Source organism: Scyliorhinus torazame, chromosome 24 (assembly GCF_047496885.1).
Source record: "Scyliorhinus torazame isolate Kashiwa2021f chromosome 24, sScyTor2.1, whole genome shotgun sequence".
Lineage (NCBI taxonomy): Eukaryota > Metazoa > Chordata > Chondrichthyes > Carcharhiniformes > Scyliorhinidae > Scyliorhinus > Scyliorhinus torazame.
The window spans coordinates 7797690-7821467 of record NC_092730.1 but is presented as its reverse complement, the minus strand read 5'-3'; the positions used below and the strand labels follow the sequence as shown (position 1 = coordinate 7821467).

The 23778-nt window shown below is 61.4% G+C and overlaps 1 protein-coding gene across 1 annotated transcript in view; it reads right to left on the bottom strand.

Annotated features, from left to right (window-relative positions):
* The window catches only part of sf3b2 (splicing factor 3b, subunit 2), a 73895-nt gene that overhangs the window by 8666 nt on the left and 41451 nt on the right, over window positions 1-23778 (bottom strand). Inside the window, exons 7-13 of the mRNA XM_072489326.1 lie at window positions 22507-22583; window positions 20827-21021; window positions 18500-18649; window positions 17104-17184; window positions 14195-14422; window positions 9588-9737; window positions 3866-3955 (exon numbers count right to left, since the gene is read on the bottom strand). Of these exons, the coding sequence (XP_072345427.1) occupies window positions 3866-3955; window positions 9588-9737; window positions 14195-14422; window positions 17104-17184; window positions 18500-18649; window positions 20827-21021; window positions 22507-22583 (971 nt within the window). The remainder of the gene's footprint in view (window positions 1-3865; window positions 3956-9587; window positions 9738-14194; window positions 14423-17103; window positions 17185-18499; window positions 18650-20826; window positions 21022-22506; window positions 22584-23778) is intronic.

Genomic DNA, 23778 nt, shown 5'->3' with positions numbered 1-23778 from the left:
AGTACTGGTGGGGACGGGTCTGTCACTGTATAACACTGGGGTACAGTACTGGTGGGGATGGGTCTGTCACTGTATAACACTGGGGTACAGTACTGGTGGGGACTGGCCTGTCACTGTATAACACTGGGGTACAGTACTGGTGGGGACGGGTCTGTCACTGTATAACACTGGGGTACAGTACTGGTGGGGATGGGTCTGTCACTGTTTAACACTGGGGTACAGTACTGGGAGGATGGGTCTGTCACTGTATAACACTGGGCTCCAGTACTGGTGGGGACGGGTCTGTCACTGTATAACACTGGGGTACAGCAATGGTGGGGATGGGTCTGTCACTGTATAACACTGGGGTACAGTACTGGTGGGGAGGGGTCTGTCACTGTATAACACTGGGATACAGTACTGGTGGGGATGGGTCTGTCACTGTGTAACACTGGGGTACAGTACTGGTGGGGACGGGTCTGTCACTGTATAACACTGGGATACAGTACTGGTGGGGATGGGTCTGTCACTGTGTAACACTGGGGTACAGTACTGGTGGGGACGGGTCTGTCACTGTATAACACTGGGGTACAGTACTGGTGGGGACGGGTCTGTAACTGTATAACACTGGGGTACAGTACTGGTGGGGACGGGTCTGTCACTGTATAACACTGGGGTACAGTACTGGTGGGGATGGGTCTGTCACTGTTTAACACTGGGGTACAGTACTGGTGGGAACGGGTCTGTCACTGTGTAACACTGGGGTACAGTACTGGTGGGGATGGGTCTGTCACTGTTTAACACTGGGGTACAGTACTGGTGGGGACGGGTCTGTCACTGTGTAACACTGGGGTACAGTACTGGTGGGAACGGGTCTGTCACTGTGTAACACTGGGGTACAGTACTGGTGGGGATGGGTCTGTCACTGTTTAACACAGGGGTACAGTACTGGTGGGGATGGGTCTGTCACTGTATAACACTGGGGTACAGTACTGGTGGGGATGGGTCTGTCACTGTTTAACACTGGGGTACAGTACTGGTGGGGATGGGTCTGTCACTGTTTAACACTGGGGTACAGTACTGGTGGGAACGGGTCTGTCACTGTGTAACACTGGGGTACAGTACTGGTGGGGATGGGTCTGTCACTGTTTAACACAGGGGTACAGTACTGGTGGGGATGGGTCTGTCACTGTATAACACTGGGGTACAGTACTGGTGGGGATGGGTCTGTCACTGTTTAACACTGGGGTACAGTACTGGTGGGGATGGGTCTGTCACTGTTTAACACTGGGGTACAGTACTGGTGGGGACGGGTCTGTCACTGTGTAACACTGGGGTACAGTACTGGTGAGGACGGGTCTGTCACTGTATAACACTGGGGTACAGTACTGGTGGGGATGGGTCTGTCACTGTATAACACTGGGGTACAGCACTGGTGGGGACGGGCCTGTCACTGTATAACACTGGGGTACAGTACTGGTGGGGTCGGGTCTGTCACTGTATAACACTGGGGTACAGTACTGGTGGGGACGGGTCTGTCACTGTATAACACTGGGGTACAGTACTGGTGGGGTCGGGTCTTTAACTGTATAACACTGGGGTACAGTACTGGTGGGGATGGGTCAGTCACTGTATAACACTGGGGTACAGTACAGGTGGGGATGGGTCTGTCACTGTAAAACACTGGGGTACTGTACTGGTGGGGACGGGTCTGTCACTGTATAACTCTGGGGTACAGTACTGGTGGGGACGGGTCTGTCACTGTATAACACTGGGGTACAGTACTGGTGGGGATGGGTCTGTCACTGTATAACACTGGGGTACAGTAATGGTGGGGACAGGTCTGTCACTGTATAACACTGGGGTACAGTACTGGTGGGGACGGGTCTGTCACTGTATAACACTGGGGTACAGTACTGGTGGGGATGGGTCTGTCACTGTATAACACTGGGGTACAGTACTAGTGGGGACAGGTCAGTGACTGTATAACACTGGGGTACAGTATTGGTGGGGACGGGTCTGTCACTGTATAACACTGGGGTACAGTACTGGTGGGGACGGGTCTGTCACTGTATAACGCTGGGGTACAGTACTGGTGGGGACGGGTCTGTCATTGTATAACACTGGGGTACAGTACTGGTGGGGACGGGTCTGTCACTGTATAACACTGGGGTACAGTACTGGTGGGGACGGGTCTGTCACTGTATAACACTGGGGTACAGTACTGGTGGGGACGGGTCTGTCACTGTATAACACTGGGGTACAGTACTGGTGGGGATGGGTCTGTCACTGTATAACACTGGGGTACAGTCCTGGTGGGGATGGGTCAGTCACTGTATAACACTGGGGTACAGTACAGGTGGGGATGGGTCTGTCACTGTATAACACTGGGGTACAGTACTGGTGGGTATGGTTCAGTCACTGTATAACACTGGGGTACAGTACAGGTGGGGATGGGTCTGTCACTGTATAACACTGGGGTACAGTACTGGTGGGGACGGGTCTGTCACTGTATAACACTGGGGTACAGTACTGGTGGGGATGGGTCTGTCACTGTATAACACTGGGGTACAGTAATGGTGGGGACGGGTCTGTGACTGTATAACACTGGGGTACAGTATTGGTGGGGACGGGTCTGTCACTGTATAACACTGGGGTACAGTACTGGTGGGGACGGGTCTGTCACTGTATAACACTGGGGTACAGTACTGGTGGGGACGGGTCTGTCACTGTATAACACTGGGGTACAGTACTGGTGGGGACGGGTCTGTCACTGTATAACACTGGGGTACAGTACTGGTGGGGATGGGTCTGTCACTGTATAACACTGGGGTACAGTACTGGTGGGGATGGGCCTGTCACTGTATAACACTGGGGTACAGTACTGGTGGGGACGGGTCTGTCGCTGTGTAACACTGGGGTACAGTAATGGTGGGGACGGGTCTGTCACTGTATAACACTGGGATACAGTACTGGTGGGGACGGGTCTGTCACTGTATAACACTGGGGTACAGTAATGGTGGGGACGGATCTGTCACTGTATAACACTGGGATACAGTACTGGTGGGGACGGGTCTGTCACTGTATAACACTGGGATACAGTACTGGTGGGGACGGGTCTGTCACTGTATAACACTGGGGTACAGTACTGGTGGGGACGGGTCTGTCACTGTATAACACTGGGGTACAGTACTGGTGGGGACGGGTCTGTCACTGTATAGCACGGGGGTACAGTACTGGTGTGGACGGGTCTGTCACTGTATAACACTGGGTACAGTACTGGTGGGGATGGGTCTGTCACTGTGTAACACTGGGGTACAGTACTGGTGGGGACGGGTCTGTCACTGTGTAACACTGGGGTACAGTACTGGTGGGGACAGGTCTGTCACTGTGTAACACTGGGGTACAGTACTGGTGGGGATGGGTCTGTCACTGTATAACACTGGGGTACAGTACTAGTGGGGACGGGTCTGTCACTGTATAACACTGGGGTACAGTACTGGTGGGGACGGGTCTGTCACTGTATAACACTGGAGTACAGTACTGGTGGGGACGGGTCTGTCACTGTATAACACTGGGGGACAGTACTGGTGGGGACGGGTCTGTCACTGTATAACACTGGGGTACAGTACTGGTGGGGACGGGTCTGTCACTGTATAACACTGGGGTACAGTACTGGTGGGGACGGGTCTGTCACTGTATAACACTGGGGGACAGTACTGGTGGGGATGGGTCTGTCACTGTATAACACTGGGGTACAGTACTGGTGGGGACGGGTCTGTCACGGTAAAATTGCTGCAGGTTTAATGGAGTGTTTACAAGCTCCAAGATCTCATTTCCGAGTGCGAAACGAGTATTGCTTTGAAACTGGGATGATGTCACTTACAGCTCCCACCGGCATTCCCAGAGCCAATCTCAGCTCATCCGACAGATCTCCCGGTTTCTTCTCCTTCAGCCTGGTCTCAAATTCCTTCCCCTGTCAAACACAACAAACCCATTACATTTCCCAATCAGCGGGGAATCATTCCTCTCCCTCACACACCTCGGCCTGCCCTCAGGCTTCAGCAATCCCATTCTCAATACACCAATGTCCCCGCGTGCTTCAGAGCAACACCGAACCCCCCAGGATACCAAGGGGCAGGAGGCCAACACCTCACTCACACAGCTCGGCTTTCAGGAGCATCTTAAATGACGAGTGGGAGAGAGAGGCAGCTGAAGACACGGCCGCCAATGGTGGAGCGATGGGAATGGGGGGGATGGTCAAGAGGCTGGAATTGGAGGAGCCCAGAGATCTCGGAGGGTTGTACGGGCTGGAGGAGGTTACAGAGATAGGGAGGGTTGTAGGGGCTGGAGGAGGTTACAGAGATAGGGAGGGTTACATAGATTACATAGAACATACAGTGCAGAAGGAGGCCATTCGGCCCATCGAGTCTGCACCGACCACTTAAGCCCTCACTTCCACCCTATCCCCGTAACCCAATAACTCCTCCTAACCTTTATGGACACTACGGGTAATTTAGCATGGCCAATCCACCTAACCTGCACGTCTTTGGACTGTGGGAGGAAACCGGAGCACCCGGAGGAAACCCACGTGGACACGGGGAGAACGTGCAAACTCCGCACAGACAGTGACCCAGCGGGGAATCGAACCTGGGACCCTGGCGCTGTGAAGCCACAGTGATAATCACTTGTGCTACCGTGCTGCCCATGTAGGGTTGTAGGGACTGGAGTGGGTTACAGAGATAGGGAGGGTTGTAGGGGCTGGAGGAGGTTACAGAGATAGGGAGGGTTGTAGGGACTGGAGTGGGTTACAGAGATAGGGAGGGTTGTAGGGGCTGGAGGAGGTTACAGAGATAGGGAGGGTTGTAGGGGCTGGAGGAGGTTACAGAGATAGGGAGGGTTGTAGGGGCTGGAGGAGGTTACAGAGATAGGGAGGGGTGTAGGAGGCTACAGAGATAGGGAGGGTTGTAGGGGCTGGAGGAGGTTACAGAGATAGGGAGGGTTGTGGGAGCTGGAGGAGGTTACAGAGATAGGGAGGGTTGTCGGGGCTGGAGGAGGTTACAGAGATAGGGAGGGTCGTAGGGGCTCGAGGAGGTTACAGAGATAGAGAGGGGTGTAGGGGCTGGGGGAGGTTACAGAGATAGGGAGGGTTGTAGGGGCTGGAGGAGATTACAGAGATAGGGAGGGGTGTAGGGGCTGGGGGAGGTTACAGAGATAGGGAGGGGGTGTAGGGGCTGGGGGAGGTTACAGAGATAGGGAGGGGTGTAGGGGCTGGAGGAGGTTACAGAGATAGGGAGTGTTGTGGGAGCTGGAGGAGGTTACAGAGATAGGAGGGGTTGTAGGGGCTGGAGGAGGTTACAGGGATAGGGAGGGGTGTAGGGGCTGGAGGAGGTTACAGAGATAGGGAGGGTTGTAGAGACTGGAGGAGGTTACAGAGATAGGGAGGGGTGTAGGGGCTGGAGGAGGTTACAGAGATAGGGAGGGTTGTAGGGGCTGGAGGAGGTTACAGAGATAGGGAGGGGTGTAGGGGCTGGAGGAGGTTACAGAGATAGGGAGGATTGTGGGGGCTGGAGGAGGTTACAGAGATAGGGAGGGTTGTAGGGGCTGGAGGAGGTTACAGAGATAGGGAGGGTTGTAGAGACTGGAGGAGGTTACAGAGATAGGGAGGGGTGTAGGGGCTGGAGGAGGTTACAGAGATAGGGAGGGGTGTAGGGGCTGGAGGAGTGGGAGGACGTGTAGGTGGGTGGGTGAAGGGAGAACGGGACGAGGAGAGGGTTCGGGAGGGCTGCGGCCGACACAGCGAGAGGTCCCAGGCCCCTTGGTGAATTGCTCTGGAATGGCCGGCAGCCCCATCCTGACGTGATTCGAAGAGCTTCCTCACCGAGACCCTGCCACTTGCCCAATCATTTAAATATTCATTGCCGGGATGTGGGTGGTGCCTGGCAGGCCAGCATTTGTCATCCCAATTGCCCTGATTCAGGGGGGCATTAAAGAGTTAACTTTCATGTCAAACGTTGGACGATTTTAATATCGTTTGCAACCGGTGACTGAACGGACGCAGGGAGAGCGCCTGGGGAATCTGCAGCCGGTGTCTCGGGGCAGCTGTAAGTGGTGTTCAGCGAGGAGCAGGAACCCTGCAATAGACTGATTAGCAGCCAGCAATTAGACGGCTGTAATGCAATTAGAGAGAGATCCATTGTGCGGGGATCTAGGTTACAAACACTTTCACAACATTTATCTCTGGCACTGGAGGAGATTAGATTACAGCCTGACAGCAGAGAGCAATATCTTTATCAGGTAACAGTGTCACTTCCTCACCCACCCAGCTTCCGGACCGACACGCCACAGCCAACGGGAATGTCCAGGAGCCAGCACCTCTCCCCACGTCAGGGAGTCCCAAAGCCTTTCACAGTGCGAAGGACGTTTCTGAAGTACAGCCCCCGTCACGCAGGAAACCAGCCAGCTCGTTTACACACAGCAACAGCCCACACGCGGCACGGACATGGAACACCCTCCCGAACAGCACGGTGGGTGTACCTACACTGCATTCAGGGCAGCGGTTCAAGCAGGACGACTCCCCCCAGGACAGTTGGCGATGGGCAATACGGACTGACCCACCCAGAAGTGCTCACATTCCAAAAGTTAATTTTAAAGATCTGTTCTGATTGATTGTTGAGGGATGAATATTGGTCCCAAGACAGTGCAGCACTCCCTCAGTACTGACCCTCTGACAGTGCGGCACTCCCTCAGTACTGACCCTCTGACAGTGCGGCACTCCCTCAGTACTGACCCTCTGACAGTGCGGCACTCCCTCAGTACTGACCCTCTGACAGTGCGGCACTCCCTCAGTACTGATCCTCTGACAGTGCGACGCTCCCTCAGTACTGACCCTCTGACAGTGCGGCACTCCCTCAGTACTGACCCTCTGACAGTGCGGCGCTCCCTCAGTACTGACCCTCTGACAGTGCAGCACTCCCTCAGTACTGACCCTCTGACAGTGCAGCACTCCCTCAGTACAGACCCTCTGACAGTGCGGCACTCCCTCAGTACTGACCCTCTGACAGTGCAGCACACCCTCAGTACAGACCCTCTGACAGTGCAGCACTCCCTCAGTACTGACCCTCTGACAGTGCAGCACTCCCTCAGTACAGACCCTCCGACAGTGCGGCACTCCCTCAGTACTGACCCTCTGACAGTGCAGCACTCCCTCAGTACTGACCCTCTGACAGTGCGGCACTCCCTCAGTACTGACCCTCTGACAGTGCGGCGCTCCCTCAGTACTGACCCTCTGACAGTGCAGCACTCCCTCAGTACTGACCCTCTGACAGTGCAGCACTCCCTCAGTACAGACCCTCTGACAGTGCGGCACTCCCTCAGTACTGACCCTCTGACAGTGCAGCACTCCCTCAGTACTGACCCTCTGACAGTGCAGCACTCCCTCAGTACAGACCCTCTGACAGTGCGGCACTCCCTCAGTACTGACCCTCTGACAGTGCAGCACTCCCTCAGTACTGACCCTCTGACAGTGCGACGCTCCCTCAGTACTGACCCTCTGACAGTGCAGCACTCCCTCAGTACTGACCCTCTGACAGTGCGGCACTCCCTCAGTACTGACCCTCTGACAGTGCGGCGCTCCCTCAGTCCTGACCCTCTGACAGTGCAGCACTCCCTCAGTACTGACCCTCTGACAGTGCAGCACTCCCTCAGTACTGACCCTCTGACAGTGCAGCACTCCCTCAGTACTGACCCTCTGACAGTGCGGCACTCCCTCAGCACTGACACTCCGACAGTGCGGCACTCTCTCGGTACTGACCCTCTGACAGTGCAGCGCTCCCTCAGTACTGACCCTCTGACAGTGCAGCGCTCCCTCAGTACTGACCCTCTGACAGTGCGGCGCTCCCTCGGTACTGATCCTCTGACAGTGCGGCACTCCCTCGGTACTGACCCTCTGACTGTGCGGCATTCCCTCGGTACTGACCCTCTGACAGTGCGGCACTCTCTCGGTACTGACCCTCTGACAGTGCGGCGCTCCCTCAGTACTGACCCTCTGACAGTGCGGCACTCCCTCTGTACTGATCCTCTGACAGTGCGGCACTCCCTCGGTACTGACCCTCTGACTGTGCGGCATTCCCTCGGTACTGACCCTCTGACTGTGCGGCACTCCCTCGGTACTGACCTTCTCACAGTGCAGCGCTCCCTCAGTACTGACCCTCTGACAGTGCAGCACTCCCTCAGTACTGACCCTCTGACAGTGCGGCACTCCCTCAGTACTGACCCTCTGACAGTGCGGCACTCCCTCAGTACTGACCCTCTGACAGTGCGGCACTCCCTCAGTACTGACCCTCTGACAGTGCGGCACTCCCTCAGTACTGACCCTCTGACAGTGCGGCACTCTCTTAATACTGACCCTCTGACAGTGCGGCACTCCCTCAGTACTGACCCTCTGACAGTGCGGCACTCCCTCAGTACTGACCCTCTGACAGCGCAGCGCTCCCTCAGTACTGACCCTCTGACAGTGCGGCACTCCCTCAGTACTGACCCTCTGACAGTGCAGCACTCCCTCAGTACTGACCCTCTGACAGTGCGGCACTCCCTCAGTACTGACCCTCTGACAGTGCGGCACTCCCTCAGTACTGACCCTCTGACAGTGCAGCACTACCTCAGTACTGACCCTCTGACAGCGCAGCGCTCCCTCAGTACTGACCCTCTGACAGTGCGGCACTCCCTCAGTACTGACCCTCTGACAGTGCAGCACTTCCTCAGTACTGACCCTCTGACAGTGCGGCACTCCCTCAGTACTGACCCTCTGACAGCGCAGCGCTCCCTCAGTACTGACCCTCTGACAGTGCGCACTCCCTCAGTACTGACCCTCTGACAGTGCGGCACTCCCTCAGTACTGACCCTCCCCTAGTGTGGCACTCCCTCAGTACTGACCCTCTGACAGTGCGGCACTCCCTCAGTACTGACCCTCTGACAGTGCGGCACTCCCTCAGTACTGACCCTCTGACAGTGCGGCACTCTCTCAATACTGACCCTCTGACAGTGCGGCACTCCCTCAGTACTGACCCTCTGACAGTGCGGCACTCCCTCAGTACTGACCCTCTGACAGCGCAGCGCTCCCTCAGTACTGACCCTCTGACAGTGCGGCACTCCCTCAGTACTGACCCTCTGACAGTGCGGCACTCCCTCGGTACTGACCCTCTGACAGCGCAGCGCTCCCTCAGTACTGACCCTCTGACAGTGCGGCACTCCCTCAGTACTGACCCTCTGACAGTGCAGCACTCCCTCAGCACTGACCCTCTGACAGTGCGGCACTCCCCAGTACTGACCCTCTGACAGTGCGGCACTCCCTCAGTACTGACCCTCTGACAGTGCGGCACTCCCCAGTACTGACCCTCCCCTAGTGCGGCGCTCCAACATTTGCCGAGGATAATGGACAGGGCTGAGGAACGCAGGCAATTAACTGCCTCTCCCACACTGACCCCGAAGATGAGTCAGCACAGGCCAGGGATCGATCTGGATTCTTGAGGCTCCAGTTACAGCCCAGGACCCACCCCCTCCCCAAGACAATAACAGCAGAGCGCGCACTTTGACCCATCGCTTGTTACCTCATAGTACAGGTCTCCGTGAATGGTCAGTTTGGGTTTGGTTTGCCACTTGAAGAAGGCATCATGCAGCTTCTGATAGTCAATGTCAATTTTACCCATCTTGGGGCGGACTTTCTCCCTCATTTTGGTCTTCATGGTTTTCTGTTCTTCCTGTGGGCAAACGAGACACAGACAGAATCAGGACCGTGTTCCTCCTGACCCCCCCTCCCCGGTGCTGCGACCCTCATTAACCCCTCCCCCCCCCCCCCCACAGGCTTCTACTCCCTGCCTACACTGGGGGTCAGCACCATGCTCACCCTCTATCTGACTGAGGCAGTGTCTGGAGGCTGCGGACGGAGCAGCTCCCGAGACGGGAGACAGAGAGCTGCTCAGCCAGTTTCCATTATTCCTCTTGGATGGAAGTGCTCGGGAGAACGTCTCTCACCGCAGTGGCCGGCATTCCGGCCTCAAAGCCAGAAGCTCGGAACAGCGAGGAGCAGGAGTGGGCCGCTGCAGGCTGCTGCACCCGGCCCTGCGGTCAGCGCGGCTGCACCCGGCCCGGCGGTCAGCGCGGCTGCACCCGACCCGGCGGTCAGCGCGGCTGCTCCCGGCCCGGCGGTCAGCGCGGCTGCACCCGGCCCGGCGGTCAGCGCGGCTGCACCCGGCCCGGCGGTCAGCGCGGCTGCTCCCGGCCCGGCGACCAGCGCGGCTGCACCCGGCCCGGCGGTCAGCGCGGCTGCTCCCGGCCCGGCGGTCAGCGCGGCTGCTCCCGGCCCTGCGGCCAGCGCGGCTGCTCCCGGCCCGGCGGTCAGCGCGGCTGCTCCCGGCCCGGCGGTCAGCGCGGCTGCTCCCGGCCCGGCGGTCAGCGCGGCTGCTCCCGGCCCTGCGGTCAGCGCGGCTGCTCCCGGCCCTGCGGCCAGCGCGGCTGCACCCGGCCCGGCGGCCAGCGCGGCCGCTCCCGGCCCGGCGGCCAGCGCGGCCGCACCCGGCCCGGCGGCCAGCGCGGCTGCACCCGGCCCGGCGGTCAGCGCGGCTGCACCCGGCCCTGCGGTCAGCGCGGCTGCTCCCGGCCCTGCGGTCAGCGCGGCTGCTCCCGGCCCGGCGGTCAGCGCGGCTGCTCCCGGCCCTGCGGTCAGCGCGGCTGCTCCCGGCCCGGCTGCTCCCGGCCCTGCGGTCAGCGCGGCTGCTCCCGGCCCTGCGGTCAGCGCGGCTGCTCCCGGCCCTGCGGTCAGCGCGGCTGCACCCGGCCCGGCGGTCAGCGCGGCTGCTCCCGGCCCTGCGGCCAGCGCGGCTGCTCCCGGCCCGGCGGCCAGCGCGGCTGCTCCCGGCCCGGCGGCCAGCGCGGCTGCACCCGGCCCGGCGGCCAGCGCGGCTGCTCCCGGCCCGGCGGCCAGCGCGGCTGCTCCCGGCCCTGCGGTCAGCGCGGCTGCTCCCGGCCCTGCGGTCAGCGCGGCTGCACCCGGCCCGGCGGCCAGCGCGGCTGCTCCCGGCCCGGCGGCCAGCGCGGCTGCTCCCGGCCCGGCGGTCAGCGCGGCTGCACCCGGCCCGGCGGTCAGCGCGGCTGCACCCGGCCCGGCGGTCAGCGCGGCTGCACCCGGCGGCCAGCGCGGCTGCTCCCGGCCCGGCGGCCGGCGCGGCTGCTCCCGGCCCTGCGGCCGGCGCGGCTGCTCCCGGCCCTGCGGTCGGCGCGGCTGCTCCCGGCCCTGCGGTCGGCGCGGCTGCTCCCGGCCCTGCGGCCGGCGCGGCTGCTCCCGGCCCTGCGGCCGGCGCGGCTGCTCCCGGCCCTGCGGTCGGCGCGGCTGCTCCCGGCCCGGCGGTCGGCGCGGCTGCACCCGGCCCGGCGGTCGGCGCGGCTGCACCCGGCCCGGCGGTCGGCGCGGCTGCACCCGGCCCGGCTGCACCCGGCGGCCAGCGCGGCTGCACCCGGCGGCCAGCGCGGCTGCACCCGGCGGCCAGCGCGGCTGCACCCGGCGGCCAGCGCGGCTGCACCCGGCGGCCAGCGCGGCTGCACCCGGCCCTGCGGCCAGCGCGGCTGCACCCGGCCCTGCGGCCAGCGCGGCTGCACCCGGCCCTGCGGCCAGCGCGGCTGCACCCGGCCCTGCGGCCAGCGCGGCTGCTCCCGGCCCTGCTCCATGTCGGGGTGTGTGTGGAATTCCCCCCCCCCGTTCCCTTCTCCATGTCGGGGGTGTGTGGGGAATTCCCGTCCCCCGTTCCCTTCTCCATGTCGGGGTGTGTGTGGAATTCCCCCCCCCCGTTCCCTTCTCCATGTCGGGGGTGTGTGGGGAATTCCCGTCCCCCCCGTTACCTTCTCCATGTCGGGGTGTGTGGGGAATTCCCGTCCCCACCTCCGTTCCCTTCTCCATGTTGGGGTGTGTGGGGAATTCCCGTCCCCACCCCCCCCTCGTTCCCTTCTCCATGTCGGGGTGTGTGTGGAATTCCCGCCCCCCCCCTGTTCCCTTCTCCATGTCGGGGTGTGTGTGGAATTCCCGCCCCCACCCCCGTTACCTTCTCCATGTCGGGGGGTGTGTGGGGAATTCCCGCCCCCACCCCCGTTCCCTTCTCCATGTCGGGGTGTGTGTGGAATTCCCGCCCCCCCCCTGTTCCCTTCTCCATGTCGGGGTGTGTGTGGAATTCCCGCCCCCACCCCCGTTCCCTTCTCCATGTCGGGGTGTGTGTGGAATTCCCGCCCCCCCCCCCTGTTCCCTTCTCCATGTCGGGGTGTGTGTGGAATTCCCACCCCCACCCCCGTTCCCTTCTCCATGTCGGGGTGTGTGGGGAATTCCCGCCCCCCCCCCCCGTTCCCTTCTCCATGTCGGGGGGTGTGTGGAATTCCGCCCCCCCGCCCCCCGTTCCCTTCTCCATGTCGGGGTGTGTGGAATTCCCGCCACCCCCCCGTTCCCTTCTCCATGTTGGGGTGTGTGGGGAATTCCCGTCCCCACCCCCCCTCGTTCCCTTCTCCATGTCGGGGTGTGTGTGGAATTCCCGCCCCCCCCCTGTTCCCTTCTCCATGTCGGGGTGTGTGTGGAATTCCCGCCCCCACCCCCGTTCCCTTCTCCATGTCGGGGTGTGTGTGGAATTCCCGCCCCCCCCCCTGTTCCCTTCTCCATGTCGGGGTGTGTGTGGAATTCCCGCCCCCACCCCCGTTCCCTTCTCCATGTCGGGGTGTGTGGGGAATTCCCGCCCCCCCCCCCCCGTTCCCTTCTCCATGTCGGGGGGTGTGTGGAATTCCCGCCCCCCCCCCGTTCCCTTCTCCATGTCGGGGTGTGTGGAATTCCCGCCACCCCCCCGTTCCCTTCTCCATGTCGGGGTGTGTGTGGAATTCCCGCCCCCCCCCCCCCCGTTCCCTTCTCCATGTCGGGGGGGTGTGTGGAATTCCCCCCCCCCCCCCCGGTCCCATCTCCATGTCGGGGGGTGTGTGGAATTCCCGCCCCCCACCGTTCCCTTCTCCATGTCGGGGTGTGTGGGGAATTCCCGCCCCCACCTCCGTTACCTTCTCCATGTCGGGGGGTGTGTGGAATTCCCCCCCCCCCGTTCCCTTCTCCATGTCGGGGTGTGTGTGGAATTCCCCCCCCCCGCCGTTCCCTTCTCCATGTCGGGGTGTGTGTGGAATTCCCCCCCCCCGTTCCCTTCTCCATGTCGGGGGGTGTGTGGAATTCCCGCCCCCACCCCCGTTCCCTTCTCCATGTCGGGGTGTGTGGGGAATTCCCGCCCCCACCCCCGTTACCTTCTCCATGTTGGGGGGGGGGGTGGAATTCCCGCCCCCCCCCCCCGTTCCCTTCTCCATGTCGGGGTGTGTGGGGAATTCCCGCCCCCCCCCCCCCGTTCCCTTCTCCATGTCGGGATGTGTGGGGAATTCCCGCCCCCCCCCCCCCGTTCCCTTCTCCATGTCGGGGGGTGTGTGGAATTCCCGCCCCCCCCCCCCCCCGTTCCCTTCTCCATGTCGGTGTGTGTGGAATTCCCGCCACCCCCCCGTTCCCTTCTCCATGTCGGGGTGTGTGTGGAATTCCCGCCCCCCCCCCCCCCCCCCCGTTCCCTTCTCCATGTCGGGGGTGTGGTGTGGAATTCCCCCCCCCCCCCCCGGTCCCATCTCCATGTCGGGGGGTGTGTGGAATTCCCGCCCCCCCCCCCCCCCCCGTTCCCTTCTCCATGTCGGGGGTGTGGTGTGGAATTCCCCCCCCCCCCCCCCCCCCCGGTCCCATCTCCATGTCGGGGGGTGTGTGGAATTCCCGCCCCCCACCGTTCCCTTCTCCATGTCGGGGTGTGTGGGGAATTCCCGTCCCACCCCCGTTCCCTTCTCCATGTCGGGGTGTGTGTGGAATTCCCCCCCCCCCCGCCGTTCCCTTCTCCATGTCGGGGTGTGTGTGGAATTCCCCCCCCCCCGTTCCCTTCTCCATGTCGGGGGGGGTGTGGAATTCCCGCCCCCACCCCCGTTCCCTTCTCCATGTCGGGGTGTGTGGGGAATTCCCGCCCCCACCCCCGTTACCTTCTCCATGTCGGGGTGTGTGGGGAATTCCCGCCCCCCCCGTTCCCTTCTCCATGTCGGGGGGTGTGTGGAATTCCCGCCCCCCCCCCCCCGTTCCCTTCTCCATGTCGGGGTGTGTGTGGAATTCCCGCCCCACCCCCGTTACCTTCTCCTGCAGAGCTTCCCGCATCTCCTGGATTCCGGTGCGTCGGATGAACTCGGGTAACTCGAAGGGGGGCTTCTCGATGCCCCGCTTGCCCTGGAGGTACTTGCGCTTGAAGCACCAGTGCCGGGGCACCGGCACAGAGTTGCGGGTGGCCTTCAGGTGAACCAGCAGCTTCGGGTCGTGGGCTGTGACGTCGTGCATCTCCACCACATCCGGGCGGGCCACCAGCTGTGGGGTCAAGAGTCAGGTGAAGGGTCAGCGCGAGCCAGAGGTCGACAGTCACCCAGATCCCCCATCAGTCACCGAGACCCCCCCCACCCCGTCCTGCCCCAGCAGCAATCACTGTTCACACACAAAAACTCAATCGATCGTTCTGCAGCTGAGCAGTGGACAATGGGAGGGCAGTATGGTACACCATGTCTCAGGAGTATCTTTGTCTAGGGCAGCACGGTGGCACAGTGGGTTTGCGCTGCTGCCTCACGGCGCCGAGGTCCCGGGTTTGATCCCGGCCCCGCGTCACTGTCCGTGTGGAGTTTGCACATTCTCCCCGTGTCTGCGTGGGTCTCACCCCCACAACCCAAAGATGTGCCGGGTAGTGGATTGGCCACATCTTTTTATTAAAACAGTAAAAAATATACACAGTGCCAAACAGTACAAAGACTAATTTTGTGTTGGAGAAACAGGGTGCCCTCCCCTCAGTACCGACGTAGGAGGAGGGAGGGGAGGATACTCTGATTATTAAAACAGTTCGCAACACGGTTGTACAAAAAAAAAAACACAGTACAAGCACTGAACTTTGTGCTGGAGACCACACACCCTCGCCTCTGCACCGACAGATGGGGAAGGATTGGGGGGAGGGAGTCGGGGTGTTGGCCGAGGAGGGGGTCCAATCGGGCACTGCCTGAACGGTCTACGGAGGCAGCAAAGCCTTCAATTATCATGTGCCAGATTCCGGGAGTCCCCCCAGAGGGGGTGAGGGGCGACACCGTGCCGCGAGTGAACCCTGCAGCCGCTGACGAGCAGCGCTCCCTCCGCTCCCGACACCGGGCAGCTGGCCGTCCTCGGACAGTCGCCCTCCGGGCCCGAATCCTCCCCCAGTGTGGCGGGCGACACGGGCCCACCAACCGACCCGGGGCCTACCTGGATTGCCCGGAATTGGGAAAAAAATAATTGGGCACTCTAAATTTAAACAAAAAAGGTAAGGAGAGGCTTGGTAATATTATAAACGTGTCCTGATTATGATTGGTAATTATACTCGTGTGTCTTAGGCATTAATCCGAATCGTTAGTTTTCAATGGACATAATTTCTAAACAAATATATTTCTTTGATTGGTGTACGTTAATTACTTGAAAGGTAAGCAATGGTGTAATTGCTCTGTCTGGGGGAGTTGGCAAGCCACCCAGTGGACGATTAGCTCCCGGCAATAGCTGGGGTAAAGTTATCGAACTGACATTTTTTAATGTCGTCTGCTCAGTTGTGGAGTGAGGAAAACTACAGCCGAATACGTGTGAATCTCCCTCAACACACGGCAACAGGAGGAGGCCCATTCCGCCCCCTCCTCGAGCCTGTTACACAGGAACAGGAGGAGGCCCATTCAGCCCCCTCCTCGAGCCTGTTACACAGGAACAGGAGGAGGCCCATTCAGCCCCCTCCTCGAGCCTGTTACACAGGAACAGGAGGAGGCCCATTCAGCCCCCTCCTCGAGCCTGTTACACAGCAACAGGAGGAGACCCATTCAGCCCCCTCCTCGAGCCTGTTACACAAGAACAGGAGGAGGCCCATTCAGCCCCCTCCTCGAGCCTGTTACACAGGAACAGGAGGAGGCCCATTCAGCTCCCTCCTCGAGCCTGTTACAGAGGAACAGGAGGAGGCCCATTCAGCCCCCTCCTCGAGCCTGTTACACAGGAACAGGGGGAGGCCCATTCAGCCCCCTCCTCGAGCCTGTTACACAGGAACAGGAGGAGGCCCATTCAGCCCCCTCCTCGAGCCTGTTACACAGGAACAGGGGGAGGCCCATTCAGCCCCCTCCTCGAGCCTGTTACACAGGAACAGGAGGAGGCCCATTCAGCTCCCTCCTCGAGCCTGTTACACGGGAACAGGAGGAGGCCCATTCAGCCCCCATTCGAGCCTGTTACACAGGAACAGGAGGAGGTCCATTCAGCCCCCTCCTCGAGCCTGTTACACAGGAACAGGAGGAGGCCCATTCAGCCCCCTCCTCCTCGAGCCTGTTACACAGGAACAGGAGGAGGCCCATTCAGCCCCTTCCTCCAGCCTGTTACACAGGAACAGGAGTTAATTCCTGACGGAGAATGAGCCTAACTTTCTGTAAGGTGACAGAGTTTCCACCTCTTTGTATTCCAGCTGGAGATAACAGGGCAGCTGTGCATTTGGCTTTAGATTGCAGTCACAGCAGGGGCAGTGAGGGAGATCCTGTCCGCTGGCCGCTTGTCAGTGTACGAGTGTCAGGGGGCTGGGATGGTCAAGTCCAGTATGTGATGCTGGGAGGGGCATGGGAGAGAGCAGACCCTCACGCTGTACGCGACACGACAGAGACCAAACCCTCAGCTGGATACCACTCAATCCCACAAATGCCCTAGTGATATTCTCACACCCAGTGTGTCTCCTCTTCATCATTCTGTCCACACTCAAACCCCCGAGCCTCCAGTGCCCCCCCCCCGAGCCTCCAGTGCACCCCCCCCGAGCCTCCAGTGCACCCCCCGCCCCCCGAGTGCCCCCCCACCCCCCCGAGCCTCCAGTGCCCCCCCCCGAGCCTCCAGTGCACCCCCCGCCCCCCGAGTGCCCCCCCCCCACCCCCCGAGCCTCCAGTGCACCCCCCGCGCCTCCAGTGCCCCCCCCCAAGCCTCCAGTGCCCCCCCCCCACCCCTCCGAGCCTCCACGTTCAGTTCACCTGTTTCAGCTCAGCAACGCTCAGGCGATTCAACCTCCGCAATTTCTTCTTCGATAACTTTGGGAGATCATCTCTCTTTTCCTAGCGGGATGGAATAAACAGTGTTACAGAGATCGTCAACAAGATGTCTCTCTCTCCACCCAGAGTGGCTCCGGTCTCAATGTAAAGATGCTGACAGTCAGTGCGGGGGTTGTGTATGATCCCAAACGCTAAACGTAGCAGCTGTACCCACTGGCACAGTGCCAGGGACCCCCCCCCCACTGGCACAGCGCCAGGGACCCCCCCCCACTGGCACAGCGCCAGGGACCCCCCCCACTGGCACAGCTCCAGGAACCCCCCCCCACTGGCACAGCGCCAGGGACCCCCCCCCCCACTGGCACAGCTCCAGGGACCCCCCCCCACTGGCACAGCGGCAGGGACCCCCCACTGGCACAGCGCCAGGGACCCCCCACTGGCACAGCGCCAGGGACCCCCCCCCACTGGCACAGCGCCAGGGACCCCCCCACTGGCACAGCGCCAGGGACCCCCCCCACTGGCACAGCGCCAGGGACCCCCCACTGGCACAGCGGCAGGGACCCCCCACTGGCACAGCGGCAGGGACCCCCCACTGGCACAGCGACAGGGACCCCCCACTGGCACAGCGGCAGGGACCCCCCACTGGCACAGCGGCAGGGACCCCCCACTGGCACAGCGGCAGGGACCCCCCCACTGGCACAGCGGCAGGGACCCCCCACTGGCACAGCGGCAGGGACCCCCCACTGGCACAGCGCCAGGGACCCCCCACTGGCACAGCGGCAGGGACCCCCCCGCTGGCACAGCGCCAGGGACCCCCCACTGGCACAGCGCCAGGGACCCCCCACTGGCACAGCGCCAGGGACCCCCCACTGGCACAGCGCCAGGGACCCCCCACTGGCACAGCGGCAGGGACCCCCCCACTGGCACAGCGGCAGGGACCCCCCCACTGGCACAGCGGCAGGGACCCCCCACTGGCACAGCGGCAGGGACCCCCCACTGGCACAGCGGCAGGGACCCCCCCGCTGGCACAGCGCCAGGGACCCCCCCACTGGCACAGCGGCAGGGACCCCCCACTGGCACAGCGGCAGGGACCCCCCACTGGCACAGCGGCAGGGACCCCCCCACTGGCACAGCGCCAGGGACCCCCCACTGGCACAGCGCCAGGGACCCCCCACTGGCACAGCGGCAGGGACCCCCCCACTGGCACAGCGCCAGGGACCCCCCACTGGCACAGCGGCAGGGACCCCCCCCACTGGCACACCGGCAGGGACCCCCCCACTGGCACAGCGGCAGGGACCCCCCCCACTGGCACAGCGCCAGGGATGCCGCCACCCGCGCTGGGTTTACGAAGGGAGTTCTGTGGGGCAGCCTGGCCACTCACCATATCATCGTCACTGTCCAGATCATCATCGTCATCACTGCTCCCCTTCAGATCGGCATCAAAAGCCTTTTTCTTCAGCAGTACCGTGGATTCCAGTTTGTCCGCCTTGTCCGGCTCCTTGTCTTTGTCTTTCTTCACATCGTCTGTCAGCTGGAGCAAAGGCACATTATTCAGACAAACCATCGGCAATGGGCACCCCTGCGCGCGTGCACACCCCCCCCCGCGCGTTTGCGCGCACCCCCCTGCGCGCGCACCCCCCTGCACGTTTGTGCTCACCCCCCTGCACGTTTGTGCTCACCCCCCTGCACGTTTGTGCGCACCCCCCTGCACGTTTGTGCGCACCCCCCTGCACGTTTGTGCGCACCCCCCTGCACGTTTGTGCGCACCCCCCTGCACGTTTGTGCGCACCCCCCTGCACGTTTGTGCGCACCCCCCTGCACGTTTGTGCGCACCCCCCTGCACGTTTGTGCGCACCCCCCTGCACGTTTGTGCGCACCCCCCTGCACGTTTGTGCGCACCCCCCTGCACGTTTGTGCGCACCCCCCTGCACGTTTGTGCGCACCCCCCTGCACGTTTGTGCGCACCCCCCTGCACGTTTGTGCGCACCCCCCTGCACGTTTGTGCGCACCCCCCTGCACGTTTGTGCGCACCCCCCTGCACGCGCACCCCTGCAGGTTTGCGCGCACACCCACCTGCGCGTTTGTGCACACCCCCGCACGTTTGCGTGCACACCCCACTGCGCGCGCACACCCCTACATGTTTGTGCGCACCCCCAGCGCGCGCACACCCCCTGCACGTTTGTGCGCGCCCCCCTGCACGTTTGTGCGCGCCCCCCTGCACGTTTGTGCGCGCCCCCCTGCACGTTTGTGCGCGCCCCCCTGCACGTTTGTGCGCGCCCCCACCCCTGCACGCGCACACCCCTGCACGCGCACACCCCTGCACGCGCACACCCCTGCACGCGCACACCCCTGCACGCGCACACCCCTGCACGTTTGTGCGCACCCCTGCGCGCGCACGCCCCCTGCACGTTTATTCGCACCCCCCTGCGCGCGCACACCCCTGCACGTTTGTGCGCGCCCCCCCTGCACGTTTGTGCGCGCCCCCCCCTGCACGTTTGTGCGCGCCCCCCCCTGCACGTTTGTGCGCGCCCCCCCTGCACGTTTGTGCGCGCCCCCCCTGCACGTTTGTGCGCGCCCCCCCTGCACGTTTGTGCGCGCCCCCCCTGCACGTTTGTGCGCGCCCCCCCTGCACGTTTGTGCGCGCCCCCCCTGCACGTTTGTGCGCGCCCCCCCCTGCACGTTTGTGCGCGCCCCCCTGCACGTTTGTGCGCGCCCCCCCTGCACGTTTGTGCGCGCCCCCCCTGCACGTTTGTGCGCGCCCCCCCTGCACGTTTGTGCGCGCCCCCCCTGCACGTTTGTGCGCGCCCCCCCTGCACGTTTGTGCGCGCCCCCCCTGCACGTTTGTGCGCGCCCCCCCTGCACGTTTGTGCGCGCCCCCCCTGCACGTTTGTGCGCGCCCCCCCTGCACGTTTGTGCGCGCCCCCCCTGCACGTTTGTGCGCGCCCCCCCTGCACGTTTGTGCGCGCCCCCCCTGCACGTTTGTGCGCGCCCCCCTGCACGTTTGTGCGCGCCCCCCCTGCACGTTTGTGCGCACCCCCCTGCGCGTTTGTGCGCGCACCCCTGCACGTTTGTGCGCACACCCCTGTGCGCACCCCCCTGCACGTCTGAGCGCACCCCCCTGCACGTCTGTGCGCACCCCCCTGCACGTCTGTGCGCACCCCCCTGCGCGCATGCGCGAGCACACCCCTGCACGTTTGTGCGCGCCCCCCCCTGCACGTTTGTGCGCACCCCCCTGCACGTTTGTGCGCACCCCCCTGCACGTTTGTGCGCACCCCCCTGCACGTTTGTGCGCACCCCCCTGCACGTTTGTGCGCACCCCCCTGCACGTTTGTGCGCACCCCCCTGCACGTTTGTGCGCACCCCCCTGCACGTTTGTGCGCACCCCCCTGCACGTTTGTGCGCACCCCCCTGCACGTTTGTGCGCACCCCCCTGCACGTTTGTGCGCACCCCCCTGCACGTTTGTGCGCACCCCCCTGCACGTTTGTGCGCACCCCCCCTGCACGTTTGTGCGCACCCCCCTGCACGTTTGTGCGCACCCCCCTGCACGTTTGTGCGCACCCCCCTGCACGTTTGTGCGCACCCCCCTGCGCGCACCCCCCTGCACCTTTGAGCGCACACCCCTGCGCGCACCCCCCTGCACGTTTGTGCGCACCCCCCTGCGCGCACACCCCTGCGCGTATAAACTCAGCGATGCCTCAGGCACTCACCCTGAAAGACTCAAATATCCTCTTGAAGTAGATGAAGTTGGCGTCGAAGACGTCGGGCTCTGCTGTCACGTACTCCACTTCCACCTCCGATTCGGTGTCCGTCACGCCCACCTTCTCCGCCTTCTTTTCCCCGCCACTTTCCTCGCTCCGATTCGGTTTCTTCTTCTTCTTCCTGTTCCGCCGCTTACGGTTTTTCTGAAAGAGTTAAAACCGTCGGTAATCTCAGCGTCTAAAATTCAGGCCCATTTTTCGGGGGCATCAAACGACTTGAATTTCTCATTGACCCTCCCTCGCCCTCGGGACATCCTCACGACGGCTTTCGGTTTGGAATCGAGGTCACTGTTGTGATGTGGGAAACGCAGCAGCCAATTTACACACAGCAAGATCCCACACACAGCAATGTGAGACTGGCCCAGATCATCTGTGTTTAGTGATGTTGGTCGGGGAATAAATATTGGTCCCAGGACACCGGGGAACTCCCCCATCTCCCCCCCTCTCCTCGCCAACCCCCTTTCCAATAGTTGCCGTGGGAGCATTTACCCCCACCCGATAGGGCAGACGGAGCATTGGTTTAATGTCTCATTCTCAAAGACGGCACCTCCCACAGTGCGGCGCTCCCTCAGTACTGACCCTCTGACAGTGCAGCGCTCCCTCAGTACTGACCCTCTGACAGTGCGGCACTCCCTCAGTACTGACCCTTTGACAGTGCGGCACTCCCTCAGTACTGACCCTCTCACAGTGCAGCACTCCCTCAGTACTGACCCTCTGACAGTGCGGCACTCCCTCAGTACTGGCCCTCTGACAGTGCGGCACTCCCTAAGTACTGACCCTCTGACAGTGCGGCACTCCCTCAGTACTGACCCTCTGACAGTGCGGCGCTCCCTCAGTACTGACCCTCTGACAGTGCGGCACTCCCTCAGTACTGACCCTCTGACAGTGCAGCACTCCCTCAGTACTGACCCTCTGACAGTGCGGCACTCCCTCAGTACTGACCCTCTGACAGTGCGGCACTCCCTCAGTACTGACCCTCTGACAGTGCAGCACTCCCTCAGTACTGACCCTCTGACAGTGCGGGGCTCCCTCAGTACTGACCCTCTGACAGTGCGGCGCTCCCTCAGTACTGACCCTCTGACAGTGCGGCACTCCCTCAGTACTGACCCTCTGACAGTGCGGCACTCCCTCAGTACTGACCCTCTGACAGTGCGGCATTCCCTCAGTACTGACCCTCTGACAGTGCAGCACTCCCTCAGTACTGACCCTCTGACAGTGCGGGGCTCCCTCAGTACTGACCCTCTGACAGTGCAGCACTCCCTCAGTACTGACCCTCTGACAGTGCGGGGCTCCCTCAGCACTGACCCTCTGACAGTGCGGCGCTCCCTCAGTACTGACCCCCTGACAGTGCGGGGCTCCCTCAGTACTGACCCTCTGACAGTGCAGCACTCCCTCAGTACTGACCCTCTGAGGTTAGCTGGTGGTACGTCAGCATTGACAGACTGAAGTGGCCTAAATTAGGGCTTAAATCTATTTGGGTGCTGCTTGTACGCAGAAGCGTCCGATGTAGACACAGAGGGAGGCTCCCCGTGAGACAGAGGTAATGAGTGGAGAGAGAGATCCTGCTGTTTTGTGGGTCAGTCACACAATCCGCGCAGTGGGAGAGATACGTATCCCTTCCTCACAAACCTCTTTCTTTGATAACGCGTATACAAGTTCCTCCTCTTCAGTATCAGCTGGCGTTAAGGTCGCTGCATCGACATCATCTGTGGAAACACAAGCAGAACTTAGCACGAGACAGGAGAGCTGGACTGACTACGACCGGCAGCCAGCCTCACGACTGCTCACTGCAGGAGAGCTGGTCTCACCCCCACCGACAGAGGAGACAGCAGCATTTAGATCGTTTGGAGACTTGGGCGGAGAGATGGCAGATGGAGTTTAATCCGGACAAATGTGAGGTAATGCATTTTGGAAGGTCTAATGCAGGTAGGGAATATACAGTGAATGGTAGAACCCTCAAGAGTATTGACAGTTAAAGAGCAGGGAGGTTATGCTGGAACTGTATAAAATGTTGGTTAGGCCACAGCGAGAGTATTGTGGGCAGTTCTGCAATCCACATTATAGGAGGGATGTGACAGGATTGGAAAGGGTGGAGATTTACCGGGATGTTATCTGTGTTGGAAAGTTTTAGTTATGAAGAGAGATCAGATGGACTTGGATCATTTTCCTGGGGGCAGGGGATACCAAGTGGGAACACGATTGAGATGTGTAAAAGTATGAAGGGCACAGATTAGACAGGAAGAAGTTTTTCCCCTTGCTGGAGGGATCAGTGACCAGGGGGCGGAGATTTACGGTAAGGGGCAGGAGGTTTAGAGGGGATGTGAGGGGAAACCATTTCACCCAGAGGGGGGTGGGAGTCTGGAACTCACTGCCTGAAAGGGGGGTGGAGGCAGAGACCCTCATAATGTTTAGATATGCATTGGCAATCCCAAGGTTTAAAACGCTATGGGCCAAGAGGTGGGATTAGACCAGTCAGAGAGATCTAGGAGTACAGGTCCACAGGTCACTCAAAGGGGCAACACAGGTGGAGAAGGTAGTCAAGAAGGCATACGGCATGCTTGCCTTCATTGGCCGGGGCATTGAGTATAAGAATTGGCAAGTCATGTTGCAGCTGTATAGAACCTTAGTTAGGCCACACTTGGAGTATAGTGTTCAATTCTGGTCGCCACACTACCAGAAGGATGTGGAGGCTTTAGAGAGGGTGCAGAAGAGATTTACCAGAATGTTGCCTGGTATGGAGGGCATTAGCTATGAGGAGCGGTTGAATAAACTCGGTTTCTTCTCACTGGAACGACGGAGGTTGAGGGGTGACCTGATAGAGGTCTACAAAATTATGAGGGGCACAGACAAAGTGGATCGTCAGAGGCATTTGCCCAGGGTAGAGGGGTCAATTACTAGGGG